We start from the raw sequence: 13,191 nt of genomic DNA on the forward strand, positions 1-13,191 counted from the left end.
TTTAAAGAACAGCTTAGGAGCCGACTTGCTTTAACTGACATAGAAGAGAGCGCCTGACAGCAGACGGCTTGCGAATGAGACAGCTGGGGATTTCTTACAAAGGTAGAGGGATACAAATTGGAGATAAAAGAAAATCCACTGCCGAGAGCAGACGTAGCGAAAAGAGAACCCAAATCGACCACCGACGAATAACGGTTGTCTGCGCTGAGTGAGGCAAAATATGTAGGTCGCAGGTGGCACTTCGTAGTCTTATTATTATTAAACAACAAACTTTATTATCAAAGTAATACATATAAATATTTAAGCATCCACTAAAGTTATCCGATATGCATAGGAAAATGCAATTACAAAATATATCTTTAAAGAATCTAACTTCCTAAAACAACAAAGATAGATTAGCTTAAAAATATCTAGTTTGACGCTCGATAAAGCTGTAAACACGGAAACGATATTGTCTACTTATACCGCCCCTGTTCACATGACAAAATATTTAAGATAAAACAATGATAGAATGAAATGTAAGCAGGGTTGTGATAAATAAAAGAAATTTCAGTGAGACAGTAAAACCAGTGGCGTAACGAGGGAGCATGATGGCTGGTGCTGTAAAAAACAACAAAAAAACTGAACCGATTTTTTTTTCCTTCTGTATTTGCAGAATCAAGTTTGAAAAAAGACACTAGAAATGAATCTAATGTGCTTTCTAATTTACAGAACCAATCAATGAACTTATCGAGATATTTTTTCTTATTCGTTAGTTATCCACAAATTTGTCATCGTTAGTAGCAAATATAGATTAGCCCTTCAAGTCTAGTTTGGAAAAACTGTGTCCATATGTTGCCACATTTAGTCCACTTATAAAAAAAAACAGCCGACCCGCGGCGTAACATATGCCCCACCCCTCTTTTTTTTTCTGAGCCTCGCTCTCTGTCACCTCCAAAGTTAAGTGGGGTAGCTCTAGTCCGACTTGCAAAGATTACAGTTTTCTTTCCATGACTTTTCTTCGCAGTGTCCCGCATGGTTGGGCCACGAAGAGAATTATACATATAGATATGTGAATAAAAAAAGACGACAATCTCTAATAGAGAGATTTACAGGTTTCTAAAGAAACTGCGACAATTCGTGGAAGCTTTTTCCGTTCAAGAAAAAAATCGTTTTATCAGGATTCTTTGGACTGAAGTCAAGATCCCTATGAGTCAAGATCCCTAAGACTAGAGTCAAAGTCTCTAAGACTAGAGACAAGATCTCTAAGACTAGTGTCGAGGTCCATGAGAGTCAAGGTCATTAGACTAGAGTCAAGGCTCCAGACAGTCAAGTTCCCTAAGTGTACTTATTTCTTCCTGTCATTCAATTGTGGCGAAGGCGACAATAAAGCAACAAAAAAAAGGCCTACGAAAAGGCCTATTGAAATGCTACATCATAAACCTGTTCAATGCTATTAATTCTTTGGCGATCGGGTCCAAGAATAATCATAATAATAATCTTTATTGTCCGTAAAGAAATTTGTCTTACAATTTGTGCTTTACACCAAACAAAAAACATTGTAACTAGAAAAAAAATATACATTCACACCTGACTCACTCATAATTTACATGTGACAAAGTTTGTACCAGATAGTTTCTATTTAATGATTTGATTGCCATGGGAACAAAAGAGTGTTTGTGTCTGTTTGTCTTTGCGATCGGTGCCTTGTATCTCTTTTGTGATGGTAAAATCACAAAAACCGGACCCAAACGGTGATTTTTTTTTTCTTTGAAATCCCTTCTTGAATAGGGATACGATATCTGCACCTTAATGTGTCTAATATATTTTTGAGACTTTGAACTGCTCTCTAACTTTTTAAATTTGTTTCTGATATGTTATTTTCTGATATGTTCTTTTTAGATATTTTCTTTTCAGATATGTTCTTTTCAGATATGTTCTTTTTAGATATGTTCTTTTTAGATATGTTCTTCTCATATATGTTCTTTTCAGATATGTTCTTTCATCTTTGCAGCTCTAGCTAAGAAGTCTTGTTTTCAGTTGTAGTTTGCCATCTCGGATTGACAATTCAATCGTTAGCTTCTATGAAATACAGGATACTCAAAGAACTGGTTAGCTAATAATAATGAACCTGTTTCAGATTCAGTAACCCATTTTTACATGTATTTCTAGTAAGTTTCTAAATTTTTTTCAAAATTTAAACTTCCATCTTGACGGCTTCTCTTCTGGCGTTACAACGCATTCGATCTAGTGTTTAATACTTTTGCGAATTCTGAAGCCACTCACCACCTGTTGCCCGGTCCGCACCTTCCGCACCAACTTTTGCTACGCCACCGAGTAAAATAAACACTCTTACAAAATAAAAGAAAGAACATTAAATAGTCGATATAATACTAGACAGACACTTGATTCAAACGTCGACGTGGAAGACTGAATAGATTGTTTCACAGGAACATTTTCATTTGTCGCAAAGTTCAATGTGTATGCAAATTGCGAGCTTTAAAGGGGGGAGGTAACTGGCGTAGTAAGATGTTTTCATGTTACTGTCTGAGTGTGTGGGTTTGTGAAGCGACATTGAACGCATGAATGCCGTCACGTGACCCATTGATTCTACATATGTGTAGACCTTGGCCTCGCTAAGTGGGTGTTGAACATGCCTTAACATTCAGTAAGTTGTTTGTTTTGAGTGATGTTTTTTTTTTCTCTATACATTCATATAACTATAGTTTTGCTTTTTATAAAAGAATATTTAATTATCTCTTTCTTTCTCTTTTTCTTTTCTCGCTTTCTCTCATGTACTTCTCGTTCTCTTTCTATCTTCTCTCTCTCTCTTCCTTTATCTCTCTCTTTCTCTCTTTCTGTTTCTCTCTCTCGCTTTCTCTCGCTCTTTCTCCTTCTCTCTCTGTCTCTGTCTTTCTCTTTCTCTCTATTTTTCTTATTCTCTCTCTCTCTTGCTCTTTCTCTCTCTCTATCCTAGCCACTATTGCTATCAATCTTTACTTCGATTATTAATTAACCCTCAAATTTGATAATTGATGCACTGAGTGCCACCAACACAATAAACAACGAAAATTATCTGTGGCGGCTGTTATGGGAAAGAGAAAACTGTGGTGGCTGTTATGGAAGAGAGAAGTTAAATAGCCTACAATGCATATTGCTAGAAATCAGAAAGTAGCAAACGTTTTGACTGTTCGTGGATTGTAGACTGAATGTCTCTTCAATGTCTAAGGTGACGTAATGAATGAGCCGAAAGTGAAGGGGAGAAGAAACAACCAAAATGACAAGGAGAGTGTTACGGCGTGGTGTGAAGTCCCCACTACCCCCTTACCCTAAGTGTGAATCCTCAACTATACACTTGGTTTATGCATATGTAAATTTATTTAAAGCACACAGCAACGAAATGTTACAGTAACGAGTGAACCAGTCTTGTAACACATAGGTCTACTCAGACATGTCTTTGTGTAGTCTAAATGGAAATATTTAAAATGTTATGCTACACACATGACTATTCATTCATTCATCCGTCCGTCTGTCTAGCCAGCTTTGTTAAATATGTTTTCGCATTGGTCATCCATAAACCTGCACTTGTGTTGTTCTTAGAACTATGTACATTGCATCAATATTTATCTCTTATTTCAATGTTTACAAACAAACAAACATAAATAAAAGGACAGTTTATGCTAATTCGCAGCACCATAAATTATTTCGATAAAAGTTTGTCCATAATGTAATTTGTCAGTAGGGCTGATTCGTAATCACCGGAAATATATTACCGTGTAATTCACATAATCTCCCTTTCTTATTGCGTTTGTGTGTGTGTTACTATGCTTTTCACCTTCACCCCTCCACCTATCCGTTAGTCCGTTGGGGCACCACACAAGATCTGATGACCGTCTTTCTCCATTCCTCTCTTTTTGCCTTGGATAGAATCTCTTTCATTGACAGGCCCGCACATTCTTTAATGCTGTTTTTCAATCACATTCTTTGTCTGCCTTTTTTTTTTTTCCTGGTACTGTTCTCTGAAGAAAGTTCTTTGAGAGCCCTGAGGACCTTGCAATATGGCCTTAGAATTTAAGTTTTGCGTTATTGGACAGTAGGTCATCGTGGTGTATTATTCGGTGCAATAATCCTGTTTCTAATCTCTTTGTGATGCTGTCTTTGTATGTTTCACTTAGGATCTTTCTGTAGCATCTCAATTCCATTGCTAGGAAATTATATTAAACTTGCTAAATTATGTTCTTACATAAAGATATGTTTGCAATGAACATTTATTTACGCAATGCAGACAGGTTACAACATGTCTCTCTTTACAAGAAGTCAATCCGTTGTTAATTAGTGTCTAATGACATTCTATGCATAGCTTCATCAATACTTGTTTTTTTTTTAAAGGCAACTATTTGTGATTGTTTAGCTTAGCTCATTACCTAGCTGGTCACGTGATGTTCAAAGGTCATACAAGCATATCCATCTTAAGAGAGTTCGAGGTCTGGAGCGTACATATTGTGTTTGACATTTCTGTACATGCCTTCAGCCTTAAATTCTGGCCATGAAGATGTCAGCTTTCTTCAGACAAAAAAAAAATGTCGCGAACTTAGAATTATACTTATCATTAGTAACACAGTATTTGGTACAATAAGACCAACTTGAACTCGTCAATATATTTATTAGACTCATATTTTGTTACGTTCTGGGGGTTAAGTAAATTCCCGACTGTCTTGACATGGGAGGCGCTAAAGTAACAAAAATATTTTTAAAACTTCAAATCCTATGAAACTGAGCCTCTATGAGTATAAAGGGGCCGAATAGCGTCGCAGAACAAGCCGGCCGGATATGACTCGCGGGCCGTATTTTGGACATTACTGATGTAACTCTAGTGCATGAGGATTCCCTGAATGGCTTTTATATTTGCGCCTAACTTTATAAAATCCATGTTTTTTTTTTAACTTATCAAAATGAAGTAAGTCGCTAAACGCTAGAGGATGAACTGTTCAGTTAGTAGTTTTCGTCAAACAGCCCACTATTTATCTGTAATAATCCCTTTTAGAACACGCGCTTAGCAACTTTTAACACATAATTATAGTAAGCCTACTATACTTTACGACAGTGTTTCTCAGACTTTTTCATTAACGGAACACTTCGCACATTCTGAGTATTTAGCGGAACACTGCTTATTTTTTTATTTTTTTTTTGTGTAGAGAGATTACATCACGTGATGGCCTACTAGTTCATTAACCCAGTAGTTCTTGGAACAACTATTCAGGCCTCGCGGAACACTAGGATTCCGCGAAACACTGTTTGGGAACCACTGGTTTACGGTCAAAAGACTATATATTTACAGATTTTCTACCACAAGAGTGAACGATTGTATAGAAAAATACAAGAAACATACTTATAGGATACCCTGCTGGACTAAAGAAGAAACTAAAGAACGTTTGGGCCACCAGGCCTTCACTATCTACACAAAAAAACAAACACGAAAAAGACGAACAATTAATACTGTTAGTAGTAGCTGTCATTACGATTGCACTCAATAGTCATCTTTTCCTATCTAGTTTCAGCATCCTATACAGACTTTTTGCTAGGGATGTCGGATGAGGATTTAATGGACCTATGGCAACACAACAAAGCGTTGATAGCAACAGGGGCGGCCACTCTAGCAGGAGTGGCAACTTTCGCTTACCTGTTCTCAGGGACAAGGCAAACACCTGTGCCTAGACCATCCATTGATTTGAACGATCAGTCTGTGATCATCGATGGGAAGGTATGTAAACTAGTTCTTAGCTAAAAAGAGGTATTTAGAAATACAAAAAAGGGAAACCCTTTAACAATAAGTCAGACAATTGTTAGGTCCTTAGAGCGACGAGTTGAACTTAAGCTGGCAACGTTATGGCCTTAGAGCGACAAGTTGAACTTAAGCTGGCAATGTTGTGTCCTTAGAGCGACAAGTTGAACTTAAGCTGGCAATGTTGTGTCCTTAGAGCGACAAGTTGAACTTAAGCAAGCTGGCAATGTTGTGTTCTTAGAGCGACGAGTTGAACTTAAGCTGGCAATGTTGTGTCCTTAGAGCGACAAGTTGAACTTAAGCAAGCTGGCAATGTTGTGTTCTTAGAGCGACGAGTTGAACTTAAGCTGGCAATATTGTGTCCTTAGAGCGACAAGTTGAACTTAAGCAAGCTGGCAATGTTGTGTTCTTAGAGCGACGAGTTGAACTTAAGCTGGCAATGTTGTGTCCTTAGAGCGACAAGTTGAACTTAAGCTGGCAATGCTCGTCACTCTGGCGCGTTGAACTTAAGCTGGCAATGTTGTGTCCTTAGAGCGACGAAATGAACTTAAACAGGCAAAGATCTACTTTTAGGTAGGCAAGAAATGGAGTCACATGAGTAGATTGATAAATAAATGTATAGAAAGACAGACTTAGAGATAGATATATAGATATACAGATAGATACAGAAAAAATGGATTGATATATAGATAGATAGATAGAGAGAGAGAGAGAGAGTGCTGTGTAGATAGATACATTGTTAGATTGATATAAAGATAAAGAGAAGTGTCTATAAAACTACTCATGTAAAGGGGGACATCTCTTGCAGCCTTATCACAGAGCCTCTAAACTCAGTAAACCGCCTGACTTTTTCCAAAGGAAGTTTCCAATACCCAATGTGAAAATTGTTAGTGATGTCCTGGAGCTGGGCAAAAAAGCATCAGGTAATAACGCAGCCGTGAAGCTGTGACCTAGTTAAACATTTCTACACCTATATATATATATATATATATATAAAACTAAACATTTGTACCTATTTGTTTATCCTAAATATGTACCTATGTATTATTGTCAAATAAAAAAAACAACTAACTACATTCTTCGTATTTATAGATAATGGACATTGTCTAGGATCTAGAGGGGGCAAAGGCACACCGTACGAATGGTTGTTATATCAACAGGTAAGTCCAGTTAGTAAATGATCAAGAAAATGACATAGCCAAGTACAGATGTCATGTTGACATAAACTCTGGCCTCTTTTTATTGCAACGTCAACCCCCCTTCCTCTGTCCTCCTCGTGAAGGTCATTGTGGCACCGATGTCTACTCTTTCATAACCTTACGCCGTTCTCCGCAATCGCCAGCAGTTCTCAAGAAGTCTCTAATAGATCCCAGCAGTTCTCAGGGCGTCTCTAATCGCTCCTAAGCAGTTTGCAAGGCGTCTTTAATCGATCCCCAGTAGTTCTCAAGCAGTCTGTAATTGATTCCCAGCAGTTCTCAAGCAGTCTCTATTTGATTCCTAGCAGTTCACAAAAAGTCTCTAATAGATCCCTATCAGTTCTTTAGGAGTCTCTAAACCTGTGGTTCCCAAACTATTTTGATTCGTAGACTCCTTGACATGTTCCAGTTAGCTATTAAAGCATTTTCGTTAAATCCTCAAATATATAACGCAGTGTTTTGCCAACATTCTAAGGACATTTTGTTTTCAAATCCACCTTAGTGCCCAACCGTGGCAGGTGCAGATATTGTAAGAAGCTTGAAAATCATCTTTGTGATGTCGCAGCTAAGATTTTGTCCTCCGTGGGTCTGTCCTAAAGTTTATCTTTGAGTTTCGAAAGTATTTAAAAAATCTGTATCAAGTGGCGTCATCTCATATGATTCTCCAGCAGAGTTGGTTTCATAGCATCTTTACTTATAACTTTGTTGCATAAACGGCTCATCCATTGTATGTTCAATAAGGAAGAAAAGAAGCCGAATTTCAAACAGTGAACACTGCATTGTCTAGACGGCAATGTTTAATATCAGTTATCAGTAGACAAAGTATTTCTTTTTAAATAAGTTATTAAATTTAAAAATAACAATTCTTTACATTAAAAGGATTACCTAAGGTTATAATCATTTGAATGTAATAGGTAATTCTATTAGTAGGATATCAAAATTAAGGTCATGACTTGCATAAATGAGATTCACTATCGTGACCACCTTTTCACTGTCGTAGACCTCTGGGGGTGGGGGGTCTATGTGAAACACTTTGGAATCACTGCTGTAATCAATCCACAGCAGTTCTCAATGAGTCTCTAAACGATCCCCAGCAGTTTTCAAGATGTCTGTACGAGGAAAAACACGGTCCTAGTCTTTAATGTCAATTCACAGGTCTTCTGTTTTGTCTTCTTCCTCCTCATGGGGCCGACGCCGAGTTTATGTGTTACAAACACAAACTCTCCTTATTATCGTGTATTTTTTTTGTGTGTGAACAGTTTCTCACTGCTCTTGCTTTCGAAAGCGAAATCCTTGTGTTTATAACTTTGTATATGTATGTTTGAAAGGTAGATAATTCTGTGTTGAGTTATATTCGTGGGGGAAAGAAAAGGGAGGTAAAGCAATGAAAGTCATTTCCTAATTTAATACATGTATGTTCATTGCATTAAAGGACATTAACAATCAGCAGGGGGACGTAACTGCACAGTTCATTTACAGCGGAGTAGATTTTGTTTGCACGGAAACAAAGATTAAAAATGAACACATTCGTTTTCCTATAAACTAAAACAAAATAGTCGCCTCTGTCTGTATCTAGTCCTCTTCCAAAAACTGTTGTCTCAGCAAAGCAGGGGTCGGTAAACAAGAATGTTTCGATTGGGTCGAGTTCTTTCCCCTTACACTTTCATGTAACTTTACAGATTTAAGCCAATGATTCGGCGTCTTATTCCCGCCGCAGTAAAACATTTTAAAGTATTTTAGTATAATTTTTGTCAATGACTTGATACATCGCCTTGAAAATGCATTAACATCCATTTCTTTGACCTCCAACACCTTAAATACCCCAGTAACTTGATGCAACCTTTTTTTTTTCAATCAGGTTATCGACCAGGTGAAACAGTTCGGTGCAGGCTTAATTCACAAAGGGAGCAAACCAAAGAATACCACATTCATTGGAATATTTGCCACCAACAGACCACAAGTAATATACATTAGTGTTATTTACACAGATCTGTCTGAGTGTTTATTATAATACTATAATGCTGAAAACGAGATATATTAGCTTGGATGTAAGACTAGACGCTTTAGTCTATACATCTTAAGACTGGACATTTTGGTTTATATAATGTTATAACCCTGCCATGCACACCGCCGTTCAAGAAAGTTCAGAAGGCGCCCACTGCTAGAAACTAGACAGAAAAGGATGTCAACATTAGGAAGAGAAGAAAGATTTCCTCCTAAGTCAGAACCGAAATGAAGATGCTGTTCTCAAGGCAGATGTCTTTTTACATGGAGACATGACAAATACTTATTTCTTTCAAAGCGTTTCAGACACCGCCACTCGAGCTCTACTTCAATTCCCGCTCGTCTAGCCATTTCATTGATGTCATTTTAAATAAGCTCCTACCTGAGGCCTCCGTTGGGTCGCCCAATCCCACTTCTGACACCAATGTAATAACTTAAGGGAGGCAACTCAACGAGGTATAGGTGTTTATTTACATGAGGACATGACAAACACATAGGACATCTGCCTTGAGCACAGCATCTTCATTTTGGTTCTGGTGTCAGAAGTGGGATCCTCAACGAAAGGGGAGAGGAAGGCCTATGTACAAGACATTGAACGATTCCATTTTCGGGTAAATCAACATAAGTTTTGGTTTTAGTGGATCAACCTTTTGATACTGGATGGCGTCTAAGAAAACATTTAGTCAACTGTCATTACAGGAACTTAGACAGGAACTCAGAGGTAGAGAGCTGAGGTGAGCGGCAACAAGGAGGCACTTATGGAGCGTCTTAGGCAAAGCATGATAGAGGAAGAACAGGACCCGGAGACCTATGAGTTTGATAGAGCTTTGGAAAATGATACAAGAACAAGGCAAAACAAATACTGACATAGGAAACTCAATGAAGGAAGACATGAAATCAGTAAAGGATGAACTTAAAAACGAAATAGGTAATGAAGTGAACTCTATAAAATCATTTATGATTGAATTGAAGAAGGATATAGACGACTCCAAACAACAATTAAGAAATGATGTAACTGAGCTAAGGTCCCAAATGGTAGAGGATTTCAATTCTAAAATGCAACTACTACGTAGTAAAATGAAGGCGGAGCTGGAAAAGAGACAAGATGCTGGGGCCACTGTGAATGAAATGACTGGGAAGACTAAACCGCCGGTGTTTGATGGTTCTGTTTCTTGGTCGGTTTACCGATTGCCGTTTGAAGCAGCTGCCGAAGTCAACAGATGGAATACTAAGGCAGAGAATGCAACTGGTCTGGTGTTGGCACTCAGAGGCAAGGCAGCCGAATTGTTACAGATAGACAGAAAAAGGATGTCAACATTAGGAAGAGTAAAACGATTTCCGCCCAAGTCAGAACCGAAATGAAGATGCTGTTCTCAAAACAGATGCCCTATGTGTTTGTCATGTCTCCATGTAAATAAACACCTATATTATGTCCAGTTGCCTCCCTTAAGTTATTACAATATCTTAAGACTGGATATTTTGGTCTATCAATCTTGAGTCTTTTAATTTTGGTACAACTGTGATCAGCTCTTTGGTCGTTCTCATTTCTTTGATTCAGCGGCGATACTTTGGGTGGGCAACTCAATCATTCTCTATTATGGATGTCTTCCTATTCAAAAAAATATATATATAAAGCTGAAACAGGTCATTATACATTAGCTTAAAGAATATATTTGCGAAAATAAATTTCTGTTTTCGAAGATCACTGGATTGATAACGAGACTAGCATTAACTCTATTTCTCCTAACTGACGATACCAGCGTTGATTCCACCAGAATGTGGTAAATAATTACGGAGAGAAAGAGTTAAAATGGCCAAAGCCATTACGCTATTATTACCAACTATTTAATCTTTTATAAAGTAAACGCCGCTGAATGAAAAATTTAGCGTTATTCTCTGATTCAGTAGAGACTTGCTTTGAAACTTTTTTTGTTCTGTCTTTCAAATATATTCCAGTGGACCATCGCTGACTATGGGTCACATTACTACTCCATGGTACCAGTCCCTCTCTACGACACACTAGGCAAGGACGCTTGTCAGTATATCATCAAACAATGTGAGTAGTTTTAGCGTTGGGTCATTAATTTTGACTTAAATGCCTACATACCTTGGACGTTGGTATACAAATCTGTAAACGAGTGCCTAAACTATCCAGATACGTTTCTGTAATTGCCAAGGTAAGAAACGAGGAACCAAATCTAAATTGAGCTTCGTGATGCGAATGAAGACAATCGATTTGTAAGGATTGAGAAAAAATGACAAAACAAAATAAATTTAGACCTGACAACATTTTTAGAGCTTGCAGAGAACAACAGAGCAAGCAACAGAGCTTAAGTTAAAGAACAGAGCTTAAGTTAAAGAACAGAGCTTAAGTTAAAGAACAAAGACTCCGACAAAGTAAAGAATAAAATGCAAGTGAAATAAATTTTCGGAAAACATGATATATAAGCGTCTCTAGCGGTGGCGTCACTAGGGTGGGTGTCACCCGTGAGGCCGACACCTTCCAAACCACCCCAGTGACGCCACTAGTCTCTAGTACTCAAATCTAAATCTCATCAGTTCTGTCCCTTTTGTTATCTTTGCAATAATGGGAAGCGTGGTCTAGAGGCTAAAACTAGTCTTGGCTACATATGAAGGGAACTCGAGGTTCGACACCCGACTCGAGCAGAGTAGTGTTTACTGAGCCCCTAAAGGCAGCACGGAAAACCTTCTCCGAGATACCCCTTTCCACAAGTCCACAAACGAGATTGGACCGTAGCGCTCTGATCATGCTATAACAGGGGTGGGCAACCTTTTTGTATCGCGGGCCGCATTAAAAAAAAGTTTGGGAATGGCGGGCCGCATATATGTATATGTCTTAAAAAGAAACGCTATCTAACTGTGTAGAATGTCTTTTAATTCATATTTACACTGTATTAGATTCACGTTTCTTTCTTTCTTTTTTTTCCGAAACACTCCATTTTGAAAAATTACAACAAGAATTTTGTTAACCAACTTTACGATTTTTAAAATTTGCTGTTGTCTTTTTATATCACAATATCCCCACAAATATACATTTGTACTTAATGTGCAGTATTTTACTTTTTACACTCGTGCATAATGTTCCGGAACTGTAAACTATCTTACTAGTTGTTACCCCTGTGACTGCTGTCAAATTACAGTCAGTCAACATTGACCAGTGATTATACTTGTTTAGTTTGCACAAAAAAAAAATGTTTTCTCACTAAATGAGACAATAATATATGTTCCGGAAGTTAAATGTCGGAACGAGCGAAACGTACCCTTGTGGAGCATCACTAGAGAATGCTGACCATGTCCTTCAATGGTGCATACTAAATCAGGAGACCCGAACAAGACTCTCCAAAGTATACGGAGAACTGCCTGATCTGGAAAACACTGCGCGGTTCATCTCAGATATAAAATTACTGATCTAAACCCTCCAACATGTAAAATGAGAATGAAGAAGAGGAAGAACAGATGTATGTGTACACAAATAGTGTGAACAGCAGCAAGGTTTTTTAAAGTGTGGAAATACAGCTTCTGGCACCTAAAAGATTCCCGTGGTAGTACTGACAGTAACTTCACTTTGCTTGGAGTTATGTCCTCTGGAGATGAATCAGCTTCTGCGATAAATGGTGAGCTGATGGTATTGAAAACTGGTTCTTGACGTCTTAAAATTTGCTATTATAAATTGCACAATTAAGAAATCTTAATAAGTGTTGTACTTTTAATTATTTCACTAAAAATAGTTTCACCTTTCAGCAAAGGAAAATGACAAAACTATTTTCTTTTGCTTGCCTGTAGAAATGGGAAAGCCTTGTATGAAGGGATTTTACATATTTCATATGTAAACAAGCCATTGCAATAGCAATTATAAAAAACATGAAATCTGTCTTCCACTCTTCATTAGAAATATTGGTAACAATGTCACAGTCAATGTCCTTCAAGTAACATAACAATTTCTTTCTTGAGATTTTATATTCTTCTCATTTGCCTTTCCCAAGCTAAGCTAGCGATACATTGGATTATTTTGTTCATAATTCGGAACTACCCATGGTTAATACCCCTAGCTCTTATAAGTTTGATTATATGGATTTCATCCGCAGATTAAGGAAGAAATTGTATGCACCTTTGTGCAAACTTTCCTGTTTAGAGTTTATGGTTGGGATATTTTTTTTATTTAAAACAATTTTTCTCAGTTAAAGATCGAGCTCCATCAGTTGTTACACT

The 13,191-nt window shown here is 37.6% G+C and overlaps 1 protein-coding gene across 5 annotated transcripts in view; it reads left to right on the forward strand.

Annotated features, from left to right (window-relative positions):
- Positions 1-13,191, forward strand: part of LOC106070793 (long-chain-fatty-acid--CoA ligase 5-like) — a 45,547-nt gene that overhangs the window by 9,301 nt on the left and 23,055 nt on the right. For 3 of the 5 annotated variants that reach the window (XM_056019072.1, XM_056019070.1, XM_056019069.1), the window contains 5 exons: positions 5,532-5,740; positions 6,570-6,684; positions 6,854-6,921; positions 8,816-8,917; positions 10,918-11,017. In XM_056019072.1, coding sequence (XP_055875047.1) covers positions 5,564-5,740; positions 6,570-6,684; positions 6,854-6,921; positions 8,816-8,917; positions 10,918-11,017 — 562 coding nt within the window. In that variant the 5' untranslated portion in view covers positions 5,532-5,563. Of the gene's footprint in view, positions 1-2,010; positions 2,151-2,495; positions 2,648-5,531; positions 5,741-6,569; positions 6,685-6,853; positions 6,922-8,815; positions 8,918-10,917; positions 11,018-13,191 lie in introns of those variants that run through there. The other 2 variants (XM_056019073.1, XM_056019071.1) reach the window with 2 other exon arrangements.

The sequence above is a fragment of the Biomphalaria glabrata genome, chromosome 2 (genome assembly GCF_947242115.1).
Source record: "Biomphalaria glabrata chromosome 2, xgBioGlab47.1, whole genome shotgun sequence".
Classification (NCBI taxonomy): Eukaryota; Metazoa; Mollusca; class Gastropoda; family Planorbidae; genus Biomphalaria; species Biomphalaria glabrata.